The 25228-nt window shown below is 38.3% G+C and overlaps 1 protein-coding gene across 1 annotated transcript in view; it reads right to left on the reverse strand.

The window, feature by feature from the left end:
- The window catches only part of LRP2 (LDL receptor related protein 2), a 219547-nt gene that overhangs the window by 78571 nt on the left and 115748 nt on the right, over positions 1-25228 (reverse strand). The window contains exons 32-42 of the mRNA XM_023189698.3: positions 22717-22883; positions 21553-21696; positions 16725-16834; positions 12529-12706; positions 9951-10164; positions 8244-8483; positions 5741-5929; positions 2597-3517; positions 2290-2455; positions 1730-1888; positions 253-542 (exon numbers count right to left, since the gene is read on the reverse strand). Of these exons, the coding sequence (XP_023045466.2) occupies positions 253-542; positions 1730-1888; positions 2290-2455; positions 2597-3517; positions 5741-5929; positions 8244-8483; positions 9951-10164; positions 12529-12706; positions 16725-16834; positions 21553-21696; positions 22717-22883 (2778 nt within the window). The remainder of the gene's footprint in view (positions 1-252; positions 543-1729; positions 1889-2289; positions 2456-2596; positions 3518-5740; positions 5930-8243; positions 8484-9950; positions 10165-12528; positions 12707-16724; positions 16835-21552; positions 21697-22716; positions 22884-25228) is intronic.

Raw genomic sequence — 25228 nt, forward strand, 5'->3', positions numbered from 1 at the left:
ATAAAATAAAATAAAATAAAATAAAATAAAATAAAATAAAATAAAATGCTTTCATAAAAGGGCTCCATATAGAATAGAAAGGAAGCCTGCCAAGTCTTCCTCTCAAAATACAGCCCCAGGTCTATTTTATAAATTACCCTGAAATTAAGGAGAATTTGAATTTTTTTTCTCCTGTGAGAACTTCAGCCTTCCTTACCAATTGTATTGTGATCATTATTCTCCATGTTTTAATTTTCATGGTCAATGCCTTACCCGGTGCACAGATATGGCTGCAGCCCCCATTAAACTGTTCACAAGGATTGTTACACTGTTCTTTCTGGTTCTTCACAACAGTGTTGATTCCCCTGGGCTGGGAGAGCAAATTTGTGGTCATTGCAATCTGACCTGACCCGTCATATTTGTTAGCTCGGTAAATTCTTTGTGTGTACAAGTCAGTCCAGTAAATATACTGGCCATAGAGAGTCAAGCCGAAAGCATGAACGGCTGCATGGACAATGACTTCACGATCCATGCCTGTCAGAGTGCTGCGTTCAATCTTCTGCCTAAAATGAAGCAAAAAAAAAAAAAAAATTAAAAAGTTGAAATCTCAAATGAGTTAAGTTTTCAACTGGCAACCCAATACACGTGCCTCATGATTGTTTACACAAGCCCCCAACTTTCTTTTCAAGTGGGGCATATGACAGCTAGAAATGTTTCTTCTGGAGATGGAAGGTCTTGTTTGCTTATCAAACAATAGACTTTATAAAATCATTGACTTCCAAATATGAATAGTAATCCTACAAAAGGAACCAGGTTGACATTAGAAACAGGAAAACATGAAATAATCCATGTAATGCATGGAACTCAGTGTTGAGCACATAGCAGACTCTCAATAAAACAATAACTTTTCCATCCCACTTCCTTAGTGACTTTTTCGATTTGACATTTATTGAGTACCTTGAGGTGTTTACCTAGAATAATCCAAGCTTAGACCCAAAGCATCACTGCTTTGTTTCAAATAGGAGAATAAAGAAAAGATCAGGAGGTTAGGAGCTTGGCATCACAAGACTAAAATTCCAAAGAAATATGCAAGAAAATGTAAGATTCCCAGTATGCAGACACCAGCCATAATAAACAAAATCATTTCATCCCTTCAACTATTCCATTAGGATGACTGGAATGTGAGACATATGGGGGGTACTTGGAGAAGTTACATATAAAATTAGAGTTGACAAAAGGAAAATATTAAGAAATGTGCTGAGGAGAAGCTTGCCAGAGAAGAAAGGGTCTATTTGAAAAGATGACCAAAAGTCAAAGAACAAAGAAAATAATTTTCTAAAAGACATTGAATGCTAAAGCCCAGAAAAATCTTAATATCAATGGGCATTTAAAAGTCATTCAGATTTTATGGCAGTTACCTAGGGCCTACAGAATGTAAGTTGAGTAATTTCATTTGTAATTCTAAATTGAGAAAATACATTTATAATTATAGCTGAAATTACAGATATATTTAACAATGCACCTTCAGATGTCTTTTAGTTCATAATTATTCAATGCATGATATAGATAAATTTTCACAGGTATGTTCACCAAGTTACAATATAAACATAGTTCCTAAAACTGTGATTCTATATTTTGGCAATGTCTATCTGGCATATTATATTTTCATAACATGATGCAAATTCCTCTTCTTTGGAAATGGGAGGAAAAACTCTTCTTAACGCCCACATGAGTAACCAGAGACACCTACAGACTAGCATCCACCCAGTACAGAAGGTCCTCCTCATAGTCCAGAGTCAGCCCACTGGGCATGACCAGGCTGCTGTTCACAATGGGTACCCGGAAGTTTCCTCCCAATGTGGCTCTCTCGATTTTGGCATGCATATCCCAATCAGCCCAGTACAGGTACCTAGTCATACAAAAGGAGTCAATAATTAATTCACAGGGAACCTCATAGTCCTTAAAAAAAAAAGAAAAAGAAAAGAAAGAAAAAAAGGACAACATTCTTTAATTGCAAATTGCCAGTAACATGGCAAAAGAAACTCCATTTCTACTTACACAACTCATCCAAAAGGAATCTATTGAGTCAGGGTGTTGACTTCCTAGTATGTTGCCAACCTTTCTGCCATCAAAGGGAGCTACACACTATACCCTCCTTCCCAGGTAAAATCATTTCAATATGCTTTCACCCTTGGATCTGTAGCCATGGTGTTATAAGCCCATAACACACTGGCTATCTATGAACATAATTTCAGGCCCCACTCTTTCCAGAAATAAGCAGACAGAAATATAACAAAGATGATGGCATACCCTTGGCAGGGATCTAACACAATTGCTCTTGGTTTTGGAACGCGGGCTATCACAGTGCGGTTAGACCCATCTTCAGCCATGGAATTAATCGTCTGGTTGAGGTAGTCACTGTAATAAATTCTTCTAGTAATCCAATCAAAGGCAATGCCATCAGCAGTCCCTATACCTGGACACATACCGGCAGACACACACACAAGCACACACAAAGACATTAGAGTCTCATATGCATTGGAAACACTCAGTCATCCATGTGTGTTGACCCCATTGTGTCTACTTGCAGGATAAGCAGCACTTGGAGTGCACTTACCTGAAGCAATGACAATTGGAGTATGGATCCCTGAAGACAGGCTGACATAGGAAATCTGTCCAACTCCAGAGGCTAAATTTTGTGTGAAGTAGATTCTATCACCTACACTGTCATAGTCTAGAGACATGACAGTTCTTTCCACATTTATTGTTTGGAAAGGTGGGCTATGGTTTTCAGGGTCCAAGTGTAAGCTTCTCAAGGAATTAGACAAAGCAAAGATGAGGAAATTTTCTGTTGAAATGGCACAATTCTTGCCATCACTTTCCAGGGTCCCAAAGGCACAGTCACATTTTGGGGTGTGCGATCCAGGCAGAGCAAAGCAGAGATGAGAGCACCCACCATTATTTTCCAAGCAAGGGTTGTTGTTGACCTCTGCTGGCGACTGGGGCTGGACTTGCTTGTCAAAGACGGTCACATCTCTTAGCCAGTTGATATTGTCTCTTATCACTGTGGGTGGGTCTGTGTTCTCTGGTTCCTTGCTGGCTTGGAAGATTTTTTTCAAATTCCTATCTACCCATATGATAGAATTTCCAAAAACAGTGATGCCATAAGGAGTTGGGTAACGACTGCCGTAACGAATCACCTCAGAGTTCTCTCCATTGATACGAATCCTTGCAATTATATCTAAAGAATCATCAACCCAATAAACGTAGCCATCGCTTCGGTCCACTGCCAAGCCCCGTGGGGTGACAATACCCTCGGACACAAGCACAGTTCGATTGGTACAGTCAAGGAAAGAACGCTCAATCTTTGGTCTCTGCCCATAGTCAGCCCAGAAGAGGTATCTGTTCTTGGGATCTACAACTATATGCCTAGGCATGTCCACTGTGACTTTAAGAAGAACACGGCGGTAAGTAGTATTGATCCGCAGAACTTCTATCAGTGTTTCAGAAACAAAGGCATTGGTGAAATAAAGATTTCCTATGGGAAAATGAAAGTGCATGCTGATCAATGGAGAACCAAGAAGAAAAAAAGGGAGAACTTTCCAAATTCAGAACAAAATCTATAAGGTTGAAGTTTGGGTCACTATATGTTGTCTTTTCCAAGATGATAAATAAATGTCCCAGTCTAGGCTTAGAAAAATAAATTCTTACTCCTAGGAATTATAGAGGTTGCGTCTTCAAATTTAGAGAGAAAGTGCCTATCTTCAGCTTCTGAAGTAGATTAGAATTCATAGCAACATGATGACCCACTTTCCACTGAAAGGTATATTTTCCAGGATGTCCCCCCTTTTCTACCTGAAGCTCTAAATGCTCAATACCAACTTGAAACACTCTAAATATACATTTTCATAGGACAACTTCTACCCCAATATGATAAAAGTAGCAAAGAGGGAGCACCAGCAGCAGCTCAGGTTGTTATTGATGTTATCAAATGCTCTTTGTGCTTATGGTTAACATGAAGTTTTTCCTTAGTCTTTCTAACTAATGTAGGTGCTTTCATCTCATGGGCCTTCTAAAAGTGACCATAACAAAAGTCCATTTCCCTTTAAGCCTTATGTAAATGCTAGAATAAAAAGGTAACTTTGTGAAAATAGTATAATAAGTAGAGAATGGTCGCAAATTACTGATTCCATGTAGTTGAAAGCCTGTTGTTGAACTATCAATGCTAGTACCAAGACACACATATTTTGTTACTATACCCGATTCAAACCACCTCTGGAGAAATCAGGCCAATGTGAAATATGTTACTGATACATTTTTTTGTTACCTAACTCTACTTGCTATGTATGTATTTGCTCATTTCCAATCCTTTAATCCAGGGTTGGCAAACTTTTTCTGTAAAGGGCCAGATAATAAATATTTTAGGCTTTGCAGAGCATATGGTTTCTTTAACAAGTACTCAACCCTGCCACTGTAACATGAAAGCAGCCATAGACAGTACACAAATAAATGGGCATATCTGTGTTACAATAAAACTTTATTTACAAAAACAGGTAACAGGCTGCATTTGACTCACAGGCCCTAGTTTGCTGACTACTGCTTTATCTATACCCTCAGAAATAGTAATTTCTAATCAGGAACAGGAGTTAGGAACCCAGTTTAAGCTTTATTTAACCATACTACCATATTTACTTTTCACAATAAACTCTTACTATATAGTACTTAGATTTTCATAATACATGTTAATATTTCCCTTTTTTTTTTTTTTTTTTTTTTTTTTGAGACAGAGTCTCACTCTGTTACCCAGGCTTGATGGCAGTGGCATAATCTCGGCCCACTGCAACCTCTTCCTCCTGGGTTCAAGCGATTATCCTGCCTCAGCCTCCTGAGTAGCTGGGATTACAGGCACACACTACCACGGCTGGTTAATTTTTGTGTTTTTAGTAGAGACGGGGTTTCACCATGTTGGTCAGGCTGGTCTCTTGACCTCAGGTGATCTGCCTGCCTCAGCCTCCTAAAGTGCTGGGATTACAGGCATGAGCCACCGCGTCCTGCCTACATGCTAATATTTTTAAGTGATGCCTACTTACCAAGCTTGATCCAATGATACTGATTTTATGTAGAACTGGATTATATTCCAAAACATATAACACCACTAATTATGAGAATTATGAGTGGTATTTTTACTCAAATGAGTGATACAAATGAGTGGTTATTCAAGCTTATGTGCATGAATCAATACAACTAAGTTAATATAATACTGGACCAGGTACTTAAAAAAATTACTAATAAAGTATCTCATTATCTAAGTGATTTTTATATATGAATAAAAGGAAGCAATTAAGAATTTGGCAACTAAAATTGCTCAGCTTCAAAGTAAATGAATGCTGTTCCACAGTTTATATTTTTATATCCCTTTCTCTTGAAAATTTAGAAAATTTCTAATGCAGAAATCAGGTGCATATCTAAGTGTAAAAAACCCAAATCCACATAATTTAATATTTTAACCATTTTTATCTCCAGATTATGTTAATAACAGAAGAAAATGATAATGATTAATTTGTTATGAATCTGTAAACTGAAACATCATATCATTTATCAAAGAGACACATAGCTTAATCTAAATTCAATGTATCTTATATCATCTTAATAATTGTCTAGAAAAACAAACCTGTAGCACATGGAGTTAGGCTAAACTTTCTAGCATAAAATAAGACGACAGAGATGCAAATCCATTAAAATCACCATACAGCTTACATACCTGCTACCCAATCCACTGCAATACCCCGGACTCCATTTTCTCCTATTCCATGTGTAACAATGTTCGTCAAAGAAGATCCATCTGGTTTAATTCTACGGATTGCATTATCAGATGCCACTGAGCTGCTAAAATCACACCAATAAATAAAGCCAGAGGACACATCCACATCCACATGCAGTGCATTTCGTCCTGGAAGTTAAGAAACGATCATTAAACAACGCTGTCACTGCAAGTAGAACTTTTAAATGTCTGCCCTTCCTCTCAAACCCTCATTCCCAACCCCCCTGCTCTGCGCATCTCCCCATTACAAAATGAAACCCTTTTTTCCCAGTTGCAGTGAGCAGGCCTACAACCCACATCTTGGTTTCCAATACTCTTTCCCACAATAAGGAGCTCTGGCTCCCGGGAGAAATGCTGGTTATAGATTTAGGCAGGGAAAGTACGAAGTGAGCATGAAACATCTTATTGTACCAAGAAACAAGGCGTACACAGAAGTATACAGGTGCTCACTTGAAGAGGCTCCCTGGCCAAAATGGATCCACTAGAACATCAAAAGAAGGATTACAGTAATTGATTGTAACACACTGAATTTAAAAAATAAAAATTTGACCCCACGATGATAATAAATTTTTTAAAAGATAAATTGGGGAGAAACGAAGAGCTTTCCTTTAGAGAAGAATATTATCTAACAGATATAAAGGGAATGCTAGAATAAGAAAATCACCATTTTGCAATCCTCAATTAAATAATCATTTCAAACAAGGATCATCAATGGCTGCCAAAACCAACGGGTAAAACGTGCTTGGGAGCCAAGACATTCACAGGGCCCAAGTGTGACTGCATAGATTTCACCCAAATTAAGAAGGAAAAAAATACACCTTTAAAAAGCAGCAATGTAGCAGTGACCACCTTAACCAGTGATCAAACTCAAACACCACTAAGAGCAGGACAAGCTGACATTATGTTCTTCCTGATAAGATTCTGTATCAACTTACACAGAATAACCTATAAAGTATTTTTGCTAAATGTATTCAACCTTGATCTAATCAAGCAATCAGACCTAACTTCCATTTCATGAGAACTACAGGGTAAAAAATGAAAGACAGGCTAAATATTCAGACAAATCCTCAGTGTGGGATTCTCAAAGACAGCAGGTCTGCCTCTTTAAAACATCAATGTCATAGCAATAAGCTAGAGGCAACTACTCCAAATTAGAAGAAACTAATGCGATATTCCCAGTGCAATGCATGAATCTTGATTAGATCTTGGATGGAACAAAACAGCTATATATAAAATGTTGTGAGGCCAACTGGAGAAATATGATTATGAATATTTAATAATGCCCTTTGAAACTGTATGCTAACATATGTAGGGGCAAAGTGGCATGGTATTAAAATTTATTTTCAAAAGGTTCATAAAAATGAATGTGAATGCATATGCATGTACACACACACACAGATTGAGAGCTCAAATGTGATGAAATGTTAACAACTGTTAAATCTTGGTAAAGGGTATAGGATATTTGCTAAATCTTTCAACATTTCTGTGTTTGAACTTTTTTTTAATGAAAAGCTGGGAGAAAAAACGATTGAATTTGTCATATCTGTTCAAGATGATAACTTAGATCCATAACTTTTTAGACATGGAAAAACAAAGATGAGTCATGTGTCCACAGGAACATGACCATCAGGCAGGAGGATGTGTGGGACTGGAAGCTCTCTGACTCCTTTCCCCTGGTTCATTTCTGTATTTTCTGACCATCTCTTCCAGCCCTTCATTCACTTCATCCTTTTTTCCTTCCTTTCTACCCTGTATTTCTATCTTTAGCCTGTGACATTCTCCTAGCAGTGTTAGAAAATTCTTAGTTCCTCCTGTGCCAAGGTATACCTAAAAACCTTGGTTCATCTAGGAAGCAAGTGATCATTTTATACATTCAGAGTATGTAAGCACAAAGTGCTGCAAAAATATGATTACTAAAGAGGGACTAATACTGTGAACTCTTTTGCTTCAATTCACCAAATATATATTAATAAATCATATTTGTGGACTATTTCATTACCACATTAAATAATAGTATACCTTCTACCATAAATCTCCATTAATAGAAATAAGGCATGGTTCTTCAGAACACTAACTCTGTAGTACTTCTTGCAAACCCATGCTACATTCTATATTGCTCTAGGCCTGTGGTTCTTAGTGTGATCCAGCACCATCAGCATGCCCTGGGAGCTTATTAGGAGTGCATTTCTCTGGCCCTACCCTAGACTACAAAATCAGAAAAATCTGGCGACGAGGCCTGGCGCTGTGTTGCTGTGAGCCCTCCAGGTGATTCTGAGACACACTAAAGTTTGAAAAACACTTTAGGCTGTGCCAGTTGATTTGAAGGGAAAGGAAAGCTTCCTTATGCACTGAATCCAGACATGAAGAAATGTTTTCATGGCACCAGGGATTTCAACCTGGTGCCAGATGAAGTCAAATCTTACTTATATTGGAGCTGGCGTACCTTGGCCTGCCACTGGCACCATGGTTTCTGAATGATCTGACAATTCCAAACTAAAGCCCCTGATTGCAGACAGCATTGAAACAACAATGAAAGAGTTATATGGAGAGCAGGACCGATTATCAGGATTGAGTTTAAATCCAGTGGCACAGGCGCAGGAAAACAATCCTCCTGGTACAGGCAGGCAAATCTGCTGACAGGCATTCATGTTGTTGCTACAGCCATTTGAGGATTCGGCAGCATCTAAATGAAAACAAAATCCGTTTGTAACTTTTGATCCTAGCTACTCGCCACCCCATCTCAAATTTCTTTAATTGGGTCACCAAATAATTTATTCTAAAAATTAATAACCAACATATAGTAGCTGAGCTAATCTAAAAACAATATTGGAGAGACTAGAGCTTATACAATAACACCTAAAGGTATGAAACCAGTAACCCAACTATTGTATAATAGTTAGGGAATGGGGCTTCAATTGTCTTTTTCTACAAATCATGTGAGGATTATGGAGGTCAGTATATAAATCTGTTCATAATTTGCCTATGAACTGGCACTTAAAAGAATACATTCAGTTACATGATCAATAATGTGATTATTCGTTTTTTAAAATATATGAAATAAGAAGATTTAAAGAATAATCCTTGAATTAATGGCATTCCCAGTGACCTGGATGAAACTGGAGACTATTATTCAAAGTGAAGTAACGCAGGATTAGAAAACCAAACATCGTATGTTCTCACTGGTATGTGGGAGCTAAGCTATGAGGACGCAAAAGCCTAAGAATGATACAATGGACTTTAGGGACTTGGGGGAAGGCTGGGAGTGGGGTGAGGGATAAAAGACTACAGATAGGGTACAGTGTATACTGCTCATGTGATGGGTGCTCCAAAATCTCACAAATCACCACTAAAGAACTTACTCATGTAACTAAACACCACCTGTACCCCAAAAACCTATGGAAAAATAAAAAAATAAAGAATATTCTTTACAGGAATAAAAAATTAATTTTTATTGCATGTGTTTCTTTCACATGCAGTTAAAAAAAAATACCTAGTGACAAACTTAGGTTATAGGATAGGAAACAAATTGTTTGATCATCTTTGGCTGAAGACGAAAGCTATAAAATACATCAAAAAATATTACCTGTATCATAACACTAATTTAAAGGGGTAAATCAGAAGTTAGATTATCTTTTAAAAAAATGTTGAAATAGGCAACATCCAAAAGTATTCCTTTTAAAACTAAAAATTCCATCCCATTAACACTTTCCCAGCAGGCATCCAACTAATATGCCCTGAGCACCTTCTATGTGCCAGGCACTATTCTAATCACCGAGTATTGAGCAGTAAACAAGACAGACAAAACGCCTGCCCTTATGGAGGTTATATTCTAATAAGTAACACAAAAATAGAAAACAGATAATATGTCAGGGAGCTCCGTGAAGCAAAAGCAAAGTAAGGAATTGAAAGTAATGGAAAGAGAAACGGAATAAACTTACTCTAAAGTCAATCTGGCCTTTCAGATGCCAAATTAGCCCTTGGCTCTTAACCATGCTTAAGACTTCATTAACATTTTTAAAATATTTTGGGTAATTTCAATTTGCATGCACGTGTATGTACATGAAACTGTGTGTGGGTGTGTGCTTACAAATGTAAGTTATGTGTGAATATGCATTATACACCCACGAATGTATTTCAGTGACATACTTACTGCGTCTGTGATAAACTCGAAGACCCCTCAGATTTGGAACATTATCTCTCAAGACTATTTTGTTGGCCCCAGTGGCCTTGTCAACTCTTTCAATGACCTCATACTGTTCATCAGTATAATAAAGGAAAGAATCATAGACTGCAATTCCCCAGGGGTGGGAAAGCTGGTGTACCAGGATCATTCGATCTGTTCCATCCACGTTTCCTCTTTCAATCTAAAGGATTGGAATTTTTGTTAGTTTCATGTATTCATAGTGAAATTTTTGAATATTTAAACATTAATATTCTCCTAATTATAATGTCTCACATTTATCCAGCCCTCTATCCCTTACAGAGATTTTTCACATCTACTTTCTGATTTGATCACAATTACACCAAGCAGCAGGTCAGGAAAATATCACTGTGCCCATTTCACTGATAATGAAGACAGAGCTCACATGAGTCAGTCAACCTTTTCAGGTGGCGTGGTGAAGAAAAGGGAGCTAAACCACTAGTCCCTGCATGTGATATTCTGGTCAAAGATGTACTCAAACATCTAAGTGTGGGCCATTGCACAGGAGCTGACTCACCCTGAGTTTAACAGCTTCACTGACAATTTCTGTAATACAGATTGGAAATATGCCCCCAAACAACCACAGAGGACAGCAAGACGGGACGGGGCCAAAAATGGTGCCATTATATTGGAACAGATAACAAGCTTTAATTAAAATGGCTTGGGTAAACTGGAAAAGAACCACAAGAATAAAGTCCCTAAGGGAAAATGATAAGTAGTTAGCTTCTTCTGGAAGAAAAATGAAATGTAGATGTAGCTGGTTTAATTTCACTCCAAAAACCTACCTCAGGTGCCTGCTCTGTGCCAGGATCTGGGCTGGGTATTGGTGAGAGACACAAAGTGTGGCTTTACTGCCATGGCTGACAAGGTAGCCCAGCAGTTACAAGAGTTGTTATGCCCTAGAAACTGATCAAAGTTCTAGAATTTAGAACATAAGGAACATGAGCTTGGAGGAGTGCTGCAGAGGGAGCGGAGACCAGGGCCAGATTAGCTGAGCAACCTCACAGAAGTGTTGGGAGCTAGTCCTCAGAGCAAGGTTCCAAGCTGAGCCATGATCCAATTTGCTGACTGTAGCTTTATGAAGAAAACATGTCTCCAACATGAAAACAGGCTTCACCACTGAAGGCCATGCCTAGTCAAGGCCAGAGAGAGGTTGCTCAGAATGGTGGAGGTGGCAGAAAAGATCTGGGCATGAGTGACAGGCTGAGGATGGATTGCAGGATTTGGTGATGATTAAACCAGGAGAGTGAAGGAGAAATAAGGGAACTACACTAGGAGAAAGGCTGGAGAGTCACACCACTAACAAGCTCGCAGATTCAGAAGCTGTGTCCTATCAGATGTGTGTACAGAAACCATACAATGTAACAAGAGCTTCCTCATCATTGCACACATGTACCCAACTCTGCAAAGTGTTTTCACACACATCATCACTTCTTTTTAATCTCCAAAGCTTACCACCATTATAGGTCCATATTCGGAGTGAAGTTAGTACTTGTTGAACAAACAATGAACTGAAAGCCAAACCTACTGCACAATATTATGAAAAGCATCAATATCAAGGACCTGAAATAACTACTATTAAAAAGCAAGGAAGGGACTAGTATATATTCAATTTAGCACCCAAAGCAATGCTTCATCAATAATCATTATTGAGCTCCGTCTATGTGCCTAGCCCCAGCAACATAAGCACAGCAGTGAAGGTCAAATACTATTTCAATGAGTGAATGAGACTTTACAGTTTCTGCTTCTTATTGTAGAATATAATGAACCCAACCTTGGAGTTGAAAATTACCACTAAAGAAAATTTCACATGTGCATTAATCATGTTAGAATATTAGAGAAGAATGTGTAGCTATGAGGGGATACTGAGCTCAGAACCTTGCTACATTAAATAAATAGATACACACATACATACACACACACATAGGTAGATACATGGAATATGCCTATATCCTATACAGGTATATAAATTCTATATTCTATATATAATAGATATATATTCTGTATTCCATAAATACATATTCTACATTCTACAAATATAACAGATATATATTCTGTATAGCATATATAGCATCTATATAGATTCTATATACCATATAGTATAGATATACATTCCATATTTTATATATATATATATTCTCTATATATATACAGGTGTGCATATATATATTCCCTACAATTGGAGAACCCATAGTACTTTCACAGAAAAACACTGAAATCACTAAACCATGAAAGAAACGGCTCTGAAAGGACAAGTAAAAAATGACAAATGGAATTAATTTATCCTGAAGAAAAACAAATATTGGTGGGAAAATTAATAAACATTACCCTATAGGGAAGTATGCACATACTCTAAAGAACTGAACTTCAGCTAGGGGCAAGGTATGTGCAAGGGAAAGAAGTCATTGGGAGAAAGGGCAAGTTACCAAGTAAGATTGTTCAAGAACCACTGCCTGACAGCTCAGAACACTCAGCATCAGCTACACCAGCTCAGCATAAAGACCAAAAACTGAAAGGGTGCTCATACCACTCCTCGTCCAGTGACTGCCCAGTAGAGTTTCTGCTCCTCGATGTCAAGGGTGACACACTCCAGGTGTTCGAGGTTCCCAGTGAAGAGAGTTTTTACAGATGTGCCATCCATGTTAGCACTGGCAATCTTGGCAGGAACCCCACTGTCAGTTCCCTGGTCTGACCAGTACAGCTTCCTACAACCATGAAAAACACCAGCATGTGACAAAACAGAAGGTGGATTTGAGTCAGTGACATAAATGACAATGTCTATTACTCATCCTCAAGATGCTCACAATATAATGAGCAAAAGCTGAAAATCAATATCTCGTTGCATACAATGCGGAGGGGTACTTCACCAGTGTTCTACCAATGTCAGTATATTTATTTCTTAGCTATACTTGGAGTAGAGGCCATTTAAAATGGTGTCTGGAATAAGAGGTTAGGGTTTCCCACTGGCAGCTGAACCTTTAGCAAGGTCAGATGTGTGGGAAACTTATGACAAGGAAGAAGCCTACATCAATAATCCCTCCATCTTCAGTACATAGTGAAGGCCAAAGCTAATATAAAAAGCTGCCAAGTACACTCCCTGATCACTTATCAGGCCTCATTCAGTTCTTCTCCAAATCACCATCTACCACAGAACCAGCTACTTAATTACCCAACCTGATTTCTGTGATGAAAAATGCAAAGACTTTTGAAAACTGACACAGAAAATAGGAGAAATAATGAGTAACACTTTTCTGTGAGAGTGGAATCTCATTATCTTGCTGTTATGGGGTCAGGAAGACTTCTTTTTTCTTTCTATTTCATAGCGATCATGTACACATGAACCATAATCACACAGCATTGCCAAACCCATGATATATGAAAAATGTATTAAAGTATATGAAGGGCTGCTTTCCATTTCCACCAAAGAAAAACTTCTAGACTTGTACCCAACTTTTAATTCCTTTTGGTTGCACCTCCTTCTATATCTTCAATAGATAATCCTCCTACCTTCTTTTCTGAAAAGTTCTCAAACCCCTTCATTTAAATAGTCTTTATTCACCTACCTCTTCCACCACCAAATCAATATGCCCATCCCTTGAATTTCATCTTCAACTCTAAACTTCTCTGCCTCTACGTTCTCAAACTCTGAAATGCTCTGCTTTGACCAAAAACTCATTTCTTCCTTGCTTTAATTTTTCCTATTAAACTTGTTTTTTGCCCTTAAACCCTGCCTGAGCTCCCAACCCTCCAGTCCCTCTATACCTGGACATCAATATGTAACCATTTCAACAATATTCTTATTTATTCTTTTGGGATCCCATTGCGCCTAAACTAATCTCCAACCCTGGGTTTCTGCCATTTTTTTTTTCTTTCTCCTCTCCCATTTCAGATTACCAAGAATTTCCTGGACATAGCACAAAACTTTCATGAATTCTGAGTTCACTAAAAATTTAAGTTTCCTAATCTAAGCTGAGGATTCTCATCCCTAGCAGATTTTATATCATGTCCCCCCATATTGACTCTTTCAAGTCATTCCTGTTCTTCATAAATTTCTAATTCCTTCCCCATAACTTTCACTCTCAATCAATTATTTCTTCATCATTGATCTTTCATCTGCTGCTAAAGAATATGCTCAGGTTTCTCTATTCTGAAAGACATTTTCCTGTTACATTTTGACCTACAAGTTTATCTTTCTCTAACTTTCCAATACAAAACTCTTAAAAGAGTATTCACATTTCCTCATCCTCCTTCCATTCTTTTAACTTCTACTATCTCTATTGAACATCCTCTCTCAAATATCACCAGAGACTCTGTGATCGCCTCAGCTCTTTATTAATGATCATCCACAAAGATACTTTTCTGCAACAACTGGTTCAGTAACATTTACCACAACTTTCTCAAGACTTTCTCTTCACTGAGAATCCAAGACATTAGATACTCAAGTCTCTGCCTTTTTTCTCCTCCTATGTCCTCTGACAAAATTCTAAGCTCTTCTAATTGTCTCCCAACCCAACTGGGTTGCTCTTAGTCACTTGAACAAACACTCTATTTTCTGTCCGTTTGCTCGTGACCTTCTATCCTTCATATCACATGATATAACTTAAAAGCTAGCTCTGCCTAGTGAAATTCTACGTATGCTTTAAGATCCAGTCCAAATGATGTCTCTTCCACCAAGGTGAACGGTCGCCTTTTTATAGCCCTATCATCCCAATTTTTTTAGCCTCTCTTATGGCTCTTAATCATATATGAACCTGGGTTATTGTTATTTATACACGGGCCTTATCCTCCTTACTAAGCCATAAATCCTTAAGGTTGCAAAGGTTGCAAATTAGGTCTTTAATCCTTGTATCCACCCTCGAAACTCCCCACCATGACCCCATGAAAGAGACTGCTTCCACTTGCCAAAATTAATGTCTTCCTCTTCTCTCTAGGTAAATAGGTGGGCTGCATGTCCTTCTGTGCAGTTAGCTGTGGTCATGTGACCCAATTGTAACTGAAGGGGTGTGAGCAGAAGTGGTGTGCACTACTTGTAGACCTGGCTCATAAACACCTCCCAGCAAATTTCTGAATGTTCTTTCCTTTACTGCTCAAAAGATGATGATACTTAGAATGACCTAGGAAGCCTCCTACTGAAGATGGCAGAGCATCCATCAGCCTGGGTCCTGGAATGACTATGTAGAGTAGAGCTTCCTCCCATCTTCTGCCCAAACCCCACTGCCCATATAAAAGACAAATAAATTTCTATTTTCTTTGAGCCATTACATATTTTGGAGTTTATTTGCTCCAACAGTTAGCCTATCTTAACTAATACACCACTCAAAAAGATGCACAATGCAGAAATGTCTGATAAATGAAAAATAAATAATAAGTGAACCTGAGTTTCAAAAGTAGAATTTAAAACCTTCTTCTAGAAAGAATAACTGAAAACTAGTACAAGCCAGCAGGCACAGAATAGAATGTTTGCTTCTTGTGCCATTTAAGAATTGGATTTGGTTTCCATGTCATCCTTGTTTGAAACAGCTAATACAAATTACTTCTTCAGTGCTCTCCTAGGCCTAAGAATCTGATGACTTTCAAACATTAAGCCAAAATCCACTTGGAATTATGTGACAATCTCTTTAAAAAAATCAATGCTCATATTTTACAATTCATTATTCTGGTTTATAATATGGTATAGTAGATCAACAGAATGAAATAGCCAATCAAACAGACCAGAGGACCCCAGTCGACATCCATTAAGTCCATTTTCTCCTAACTGGTCTCCCTGGCCCTGGCCTCTCTCCACATCAATCCTGACCAATTTTTCTAAGATACAAATTTGGTTCTATCACTCCCTTTCTCACAGTTCCTTGCTGGGAAGAGAAAACCAAATACTACATGTTCTCACGTATAAGTGGGAGCTAAACATTGAGCACACATGGACATAAACATGGGAACAAGAGACACTGTGGACTATTAGAGAGGGGAGGAAGGGAAGAGAGCGTGGGTTGAAAAACTAACTATTGGGTACTATGCTCACTATCAGGGTACAATATACCCATGTAACAAACCTGCACATGTGACCCCTTTTTTTAAAATAAAAGTTGAAATTTAAAAAAATCCCTACTTGCTCCTTATTACTCAAAAGAATAAAGTTCAATTCCTTAGCATGATATTAAAGGCCCTTCACGATTTGTCCCCAAATGACCCTTATCTACTGTATCTCCCATGTGGTCAACAGCTCCCTACTCTAAGCCTCTGGTTCCAGCTCTCCCCACAATCATGCTAAGTGCCACCATACTTCTGTGCCTTCATTGCTCCCTCGGCCTCAAGAACCACTGCCTGGTTGCAACCCATTCTCCGCCTACTAGAAGGCTTGTCATCCTTCAAGGTCTATTGCAAATGTTACACATTCCCTTAGAGCTTTCCATGTCCTTTCAAAGTCAGAATATATTGTCAATTCTTATAATGCTATTTTTAAATTCCTAAAAATCTTGCTTGTTTGGAATTAATTTTAAATCCAGTGTTGTTCATTTGAAGACCACAGAATAAAATACAAACAGCATCCTGCACACTAAATATAGGTCAGAGCTATTTCTCTTTCTCACTGAGATCCATTGTTTTTCAAATGTTAACATATGAAATCAGAAGATGTCCTAAATTTGAAATCTTCCATTTTGTCAGACCCTGACATTAACAAGAACAATGCTGCATAGAAGACACGTGCCATTTATGACTACTTACCCACGAGCAGGATCAACAGTTATGCCAATTGGAAAGCCAACTCCAAGAGCTGTCCCATCATTGGCAATCAGTGTTTTTCTGTATCTGATATCTCCGTGGAGTGTCAAAACCTATAACATAAAATAACTTATTAGAACTGAGTTTCTTAAGGGGAACCAAAGGAAACTGAGATGAAGGAGAACTTATATACAAAACAAATTCCAAAGCACAATTAGGGATGAATGAGAGAGGGTTTGCATGAGATTTCAGATCATCTCTATTGCACTTCAGGGAAATGAGGAAATTAGCTCAATAGAAAATGAGAGTAAGAGAAGCAAAATCACCTCCCAAGTTCCTACTTCCAATTCACCTAAAATTTCAGGAGGGAACATTTTTATGGATAAAAGGAAGACTCAGTTGAGAAAACATACAGAGCCACTGCCTGAAGAAACTGCAAAAATCCTTCAGGAAAGCTAAGAGAAATCTCTGGAAGAGACAAATGAGAACCCACAGCTTTCCTGCACCCCGATGACCAGGCCATGGCACTTGGTGGCCAATTACTGCCAACACAGTCGATCAAAATAGTCCAAATTTACTCAGAGGTACAGTGAATTCTGTTCCAAGTCAACAACCTAAGCTGAAACACATGAGCTGAAATCTCTGCCCTGCCAGTCCTGACTGTACAACCCAAGGCAAATAAATTCACCTCTCTGAAATTGATCAGTCAAATATGGATGAAAACATTATCTTCTGCATGGACCTCAGGTCTAAGAGATAATACAGGTAAAGCACTTAGCACAGCACCCAGCACAACTGTGTTCAATAAACTTCTATTGTTTAATTGGTCCATCTACTGGTCACTTACTATGTATGAGGTATTGGAGCAAACATTATTGTATTTGATCCTTACAATTCTGTGAGGTAGATCCCATCATTTTTCTCAATACAGATGAAGAAAAAGAGGCCTAGAGAGGTTTAGTGGCTTTCCCAAGGCTGTTTGTGATTATTACTGTTATAATCACAGTGCTAACAGGGCCCTGATACAGCACATAGAAATATGGTTTATTGAACTAGAAGGAAGTTTCTTACGGCAATGAAGCTATTTTAATACGTACCTAAGACAGTCTAAGAGACAACTAGTAAAAAATCAGAAAATGCCTGTTGATTTTTGCATTAAGGTTTTTCTATAAATTGCTTTTCAATACAAATAGATTATCTGTGTTTCTCTGTCTCTCATGCATGTGCACACGTGCACACACACACACACACACACACACACACGCACTCTTCTTCTCTCCCTCATTCTTTTCCCTAAATTTTTTTCTCTCTATTGTCTGGTATCTTTCACTCCTGCTTGGACTAAGGTAACTTTTCTTTTCTCAGTTTGCCTCTTTCTGCTGCAGTTTCTCTCCTTTTCCTACGACTAAGGATCTCTTTGGTTCACAGTTCCTTTTCTTGTTTTCTGGAATATGCAGAGCTCTCTCTCACACGGCCACTCTGTAGGCTTCACAATTCAGCTATAAAATTTCTTTGAGTGGATGGGCACACAGCTACCCCTAGTGGATAACAGTTTTTTCAATGTTTCTCTTATTTTCAAGTTGGAGTTAAACGCGAACTACTCTTAGGCAGGAAGGCATATTATACAGGTAAACAGAAAGTGAATACGTTTCCTATTTTCTTAATCCAACAATCACCCAGAAGAATTACTTACAATTTAAATGACCTAAGTGGAAACACCAGTAAAACCATTAAAAGGGCAATTTGCCCTTGGGTCATTATTCTCATAGGTCTTTTATGGATCTTCTAAAAATACTGATCATTTGAGGGAAACAGCGCTCTGTATTTACAGGATACCTCAGTGTTTGAAGTACTTTTACTTACTCAGCCATAAATTCCACTGTACAGATGAGAAAACAGAGGCTCAGAGAAGTTAATTTGTCCAAAGTCAAAGAGTCAAATAGCTCACGAGTGGAGAAAATGCAGTGCTGTCCCCAGTCACAAAATGCATTTCCATGTTTCAGGGTCTTTATTCAACTGTTTTTCTCTGCCTGGGACACCTTTTCCCCATGTCTTCATTTGGCAGAAATAAAAACAGTTGTCCCCCCTCATCCCTGAGGGACACATTCCAAGATCACCAGTGGATGCCTGAAACCTTAGATAGTACTGAACTCTACTATGTTTTTTCCTACACATACACACCTACGATAAAGTTTAATTTATAAATTAGACACGGTAAGAGATTAACAATAATCCGAAAATAGAACAATTATAACAATATACTGTAATAACAATTATGTGAATGTGGTCTCTCTCTCGCTCGCCTTTTAAATATCTTATTGTGCTGTACTCACCTATTCTGAGGCCACTGCAGGTAACTGAAACCTCAGAAAGTGAAACCCTCGGATAAGGAAGGATGTATTAGTCATCTTTCAAGACTCAGCTCACAAGTAACCACGAATGGGAAGTCTGCATGCTCTCTCCCCTCACTTATACCTCTGCCTCCAATCACTAGCACTTTATATTCACTGGCCTTATCACACTTATGACACTGGAGCACAGGTATTTGTTTATGTATTTATCTCACAGATATGTGAGCTACTTAAAGACAGAAAAAAAAATGTTTTATTCATCTTGGAATATCCAGGGCCAACTGATCCATAGAAAGCATTTCCTAGTGCTCATTAAATGAATGAATAAAATAAGCAAGCAACCCAGATTCAAAGCGAGGTCTTTGGACTCCAAATCAGAGTATCTTTCCTTTGTACCTCACTGCATCAGGGCATAATTAGAAACTTTTGGTTCATGTGGTTAAAGTGGCCTTACCAATCCACACACACATGCACGCTCAGTTATTCTCCAACTGGCTGCGATTGCAATTGTACCTAACACTAATGGGAAAGACATGTTCCCTGCTTTTGGAAAACTATCAGTTTAAAAGAAAAGAACCCCATTTACTAATCAAGAGACCAAGAGATAAAATAAGAGCGTATTAATTGCCTTTTGGAATTAAGACAGCTTTGCACTGGGTGGACTCTAGAGAGATGTGAGTTTCGTAGTAAGTGTCTTAGGCAGTAGATGTTGCCTATGTTTAATGGGAGGATGATAGTTTTAGTTGAAATCATGAAAAATATTTTCTGCCACTGTCAAAGAGGGTTAAACCAGTCTGGATTGCCGGAGTTGTAGTTTATAAAAGTGCAAACAGAGAATACTGCCTGGGAATTAGAGCAGCAAAGCTGACCATTTAAGACAATCTCTTAGCTTCTGGGGGCCTTGGTTTCCTATGTAAAAAAAAAAAAAAAAAATAGAGCTTGAACAGAGGAGTCTCCAAGGGGCTCTTCACATTAACACCTGGTGATTCTACCTGGTTTGAGACATTTGTGCGTACTACAAATTTCCCTCTCATCACGAATGGCTACCACACCTGCCTGCCCTCAGGAATGTTGCAAGGATTAAATTAGATGGTAGTGAAAGATCTTTGTAAACTCAAGCACTGTTCCAGTGAGAGCTCTTTTCTCTGCCTGGGACACCTTTTCCCTATTTCTTCATTTGGCAGAAATAAAAACAGTCATCCGCACTCATCCATGGGGGATACATTCCAAGATCACCAATGGATGCGTGAAACCTCAGATAGTACCAAACTCTACATAGGCTGTGTTCTTAGTCTACAGAGAGTGCTTTTTAGTGTAGATAGGTGCTCTAAATTAGCCACCAGGCTGCTGTGTGCCTTCCTCATCTTCAGTATCTTTCTGAATGCTCCAAAGAAAAACCAGCTTGCCAGCTGGTGCCCACCTAAAGCAGTGGATTGTCAGGGCTCTGCTAACTACCCCCCACCAAAACCTTCTCCTTGCTTTGAGAAGTTTCACTTTCAAAATTATTATGAATTAATAATCCCTTCCATGTTTTATCCTTCTCTCAGAGTGGAGCAAACCGACACTAGTCAAGTTACCTCTGACTTCCTTCATGTGATTTCATACCTGTGCCTCATCTAGAATTTCTTCTGGGATTTAGAGTAAAAAGAACATTTATCTTGAAGAAGAGAGTATCAAAGGAATTAGAATCGAGTTTCTACTTTCTGTTTTGCTGTTAGAAAAACTGTACTGGAGCCATAGAAAGATTTCCATCTAAGAACAGAGGCAAACTATAAATTTGGTTGAAAACTGAAATAGCATTGAAGATTAGATGAGGAAACATAGTAAAAAATCCCTGCTTACCATAGTCTTCCCTTTATGTTGAATTCCCTATGTAACTTTTATTGATCTTCTTATATATTATTTTTTAAATTACCTAAAATACTTTTATAGCAACCAGGTAGTATTGATAATTAGGAGGAAACAAAATAAAGCAATAGAAAGTTCAAATAATTTACTTTTGCCAGCCAGACGTGGTGGCTCATGCCTATAATCCCAGCACTTTGGGAGGTTGAGGCGGGTGGATCACTTGAGGTCAGGTGTTCAAGACCAGCCTGGCCAACATGGTGAAACCCCATCTCTACTAAAAATACAAAAAATTAGCCAGCCATGGCGGCACACACCTGTAATCCCAGCTACTCAGGTGGCTGAGACGGGAGAATTGCTTCAACCCAGGTGCTGGAGGTTGCAGTGAGCCAAGATCGTGCCACTGTACTCCAGCCTGGGTGATAGAGTGAGACTTTGTCTAAAAACAAAACAAAAAAAATTCAGGTGGTTTTTCTCTTTCACTTCAGAGACTTTGATAGTTAACACTAATATATTTTCTCTTTTTCTTCTTGCTTAAAAATGATTCCAAAACCCACATGAGATCTATTCCTGAGACTAGAGTTTACATCAGTTTAAATCCAATGTTTGTGTAAATAGTATTATAGAATCATTACCTCAATTGACTGAGTTCTAGGATTGGTAGAATAAAGGTTTCTTGAAACCCAATCTAAGGCCAGGTTCATAGAAGGCCCCACCATAGATACAGAAGCAAACACTGTCCTGTTGGTGCCATCTGTCTTCACTCTGTGAATTTCACCCTGGAAAGAAAGACAAGGGGAAGTGAGCAGTTCCAAGGCCATGGCTCCTACATAAGAACCCTTTCTTCACTGTGGCTACAGCCAGCTACTGTATTTCTTGAACACGCCTTACACTCAGAGGAAAGGCAAACAAAGGTTCAGCACCATTGGGTAGGCTTCAAACAATTTTTCAGTGTGTCATTGGAATACACAAGGCTTACCATTCAGGCTATCTCCAGTACTGGCTACAGAGATAGTTCTTAACTACCACAAGCATATGAGTCATAAGAAAAACCCAAGTCACAGATGTGGATCAGAAGGCTAGGAGTATATTTTGTATATGGGTGACAAACATGAAACACAAAGATCTTTCTTCTCTTCCTCCTTCATAGTCTCCTTGCCCTTTCCCTATTCTTACAGGTTTTTTCCCTGAAGTTTGAAGAAAATGTCCTATGAGGAAGAGAACTGGAAAAGTGTTCATTCTTACCCTAGAGGCAAATATTCTAAAGGATTCTAAAGGAAGGCCCCAGCACCACATCAAATGCTTTCACTAAATTCCCTTAGGGAACTACTACTTTTGTCTTAAGTTTTGATCGTTTTTATATTCGTCGAATATTTTCTACTAGCTTAAGACTCCTCTAGGGAGTTGCCTAGTATTTGTTGAGACCTTAATAAATCAATCCGATGCATAATCCCAGCAAGCATTGTGACTGCTGCTTCTTGGCATGTATACTGTGGTCAGAAGCAGGTAATTCAGTGCAGGGCAAATCATAGGCACTTCTAGAAAATACTTGCTGAATAAGTAAATAATACACAATAGCTTAAATTTGTTTCTCTTTCTAACGCTAAAGAGTTTTACGATTTTTGCTCCAGACCAAGCTCACATTTATACCCCTCATTGAATCAAAAAACTTAGGGATAAATTTATTTCCACATCGTTTCCCTTTCACCCATACAACAAAAGTTTGCATATAAAAAAAATCAGTGCAGGCAGGCTCTTCAAGAATAAATTATATACTTTGAATGTTTTTCAAAACTTACTGGATTTTCAACCCAATAGATGTATTGCTCAGCGTCATCAAATTCAACATCTAAACCATTCTGTATCCCTGCTATGGGGACCATAGCATCATTGCTCTTCACATCAGGATTAAGGGAGATTCCAAAAATTATATGTTGCCTTACAGTTATTAAGAAAGGTTGATCATCTGTGAAAATAGAAGAATATCAGTCAAAATCATATCCCACTATTCCCAGACATTTAGAGTAATGGAAGGCAGTAGCCTGTTACCATCATATGGGCTAAAATGACATTGCAGCATTGCAGCAATAAATATAATGTACTTCATCAGACAAGCATGGGCCTTTCACAGGATTTCAGTGGGCTGCTGGACCACAAGACCTCCAACCCCACATACAACACTGTCTAGACTTTTTCAAGGCAGGTTGGTATTTATCTTACTCTTCATTGAGTCCTTACTTACACTGATAAACCACCCATGTTTGCTAAACCTCACAGACAGGACATTCTCCCACTTCTACACACAGACAAACCTCACTAACACTGATCTCAGGGAAAGGAGAGTTGAGTTTTGAAAAACAAAAAAGTGAAAAAAATCATTTAGACTATTCTTGTGAAAGGCAGCTTACTAGTTTTAAGAATGTTCAGAAAATAAAACAACACCACAAAGTGTTGCCTAGTATTTATTGAGACCTTAATAAATCAATCCAATGTATAATCCCATCAATTGCTACTTGAGTAGTGTCTCTCTTCTCCATAAGATTTTAACTCCCAAAGGTCAATGACTGTGTCTGATTTGCTTATTATTGTGTCCCAGGGCCTGGTACTCAGAGCCTAGCATAAAATATTTGCCCAATAAATGTTTGCTAACTAAATGGATGACCACATGACTACATTAATGTAGAAGTGAATATGTAAATAGTATCTTCCAAAGTTCTCAAAACTGTCTACACATTGTAATTTAAACATTCCCATAATATCTTAAACTATCAATTCACTTAGCCACCTTAACAGATAATAAAAGTTCCTTTTTCAGAAACAATTTAATCTTTATCCTGATCCCCATCAAGAGTGGGGTTTTTAAATTCCTCTCTGAGAAAAGGAAAACTTTTGAATCTAAGTTTTGTGTTAAGATATATGTATAAGATATATCACATATTAAGACAAAGTATAAAATGATTAATCATTACATAACTTTCATAAGCTAAACATGACGTTTTCATTATTTTTATAATCTGGGAAACTTTCCATCTTAGCAGGATGACTTGGTCATTTTTTCTTCACTTATTTTCACATCTCATTAGCTTTTCCTTGTTCCTATCATTTCTATTACTGAGAAATAACCCAGTTTTTATTAACCTAGGATAAATTTAAATTTAGTCTAATGTAAATTTTGCAACTAGTAATGCTTTACATTTTTCAAGTACTGCAATGTATAGTCTTCCACAACAAGCCTGCAAAGTTGTTTTCAGCTGGAGCAAATAAGATTTGCAGGTGCTCTGTGACTTCTGCAGGAAACAGTAATAGGAGATGGACCCTGGCCCATTCACTTCCAAGCCCTTCTCTCTCAGCTGCTCCACATTGCCTCTCTTCTGAACAACTGCAATTGCAATAAAAATCGCCTCTCATTGATTGAGAATGTGCGCCATACTGCATGCATCAGGTAAATATTTCCCTTAATTTATCTCCCTCAAGTTTCCTAAGTTTGTTTGTTAGACAGGTCCTCCCTCAGTTTGCAAATAAGACACAAAGAAATCAAGCAATTTAAACAAGGTCACACAACCAGGCCTCCTGGACTCCAGAATCTACGTTTTTCATCACTACACTGCAAATACCGCAGGCCAGGTACTATTTATTGAGTATCAAATTACCACTCATTTCATTTAGTTTAACTACAATTTAAAAAAAAAAGCCAGATTATGAGTTTCAGCTGTACCAAGAAATTATCTTGCGATGATAAATTTAAGTATGTATTGATTATATGTTATTAATGTTCATTGGGTCAACAGAAACAATACCTCTGTCCCAGTTTTATGGGGGACTTTAAATTCTTACTCACTCAAAACCTGAGTCTGCCCTTTTGAATGGCTCATCTCCCTTTGCTTAATTGGAGTAATTCTCAACCAAAGCATTGTTTAGGGCCTAAAAACTTTGCTTATCTCATCCATCATACATGGGCCTTCTTGACTCCTCCATGGCACTCTTCCCTTAAGCACCATCTGCTTCTACTCCTTCCTGGGGATCATGTCTCAAGCCCTTTATCTGATAACTGCTGGTGTACTGAGAACGTTTACCACCAATGAACATTTGCAGGCAATGGACCAGAGAGCAGGATCTCCTGTAACGCTGCGCTGGCTGAAACTGTGAGCGTCATGGTGGGGGATGATGCCAGGGGATTAATAGAAAGGAAGTGGCCAGTAAGACAACAGGTAGCACAGGGAGGTGCCTGAAAAGTGCTATATGGGAAAGCAAAAAGAATTGATTTCACACACTGCACACATATCTAAGGAGCAAATGGGTAAGAAACAGAGG

The sequence above is a fragment of the Piliocolobus tephrosceles genome, chromosome 11 (assembly GCF_002776525.5).
Source record: "Piliocolobus tephrosceles isolate RC106 chromosome 11, ASM277652v3, whole genome shotgun sequence".
Classification (NCBI taxonomy): Eukaryota; Metazoa; Chordata; class Mammalia; order Primates; family Cercopithecidae; genus Piliocolobus; species Piliocolobus tephrosceles.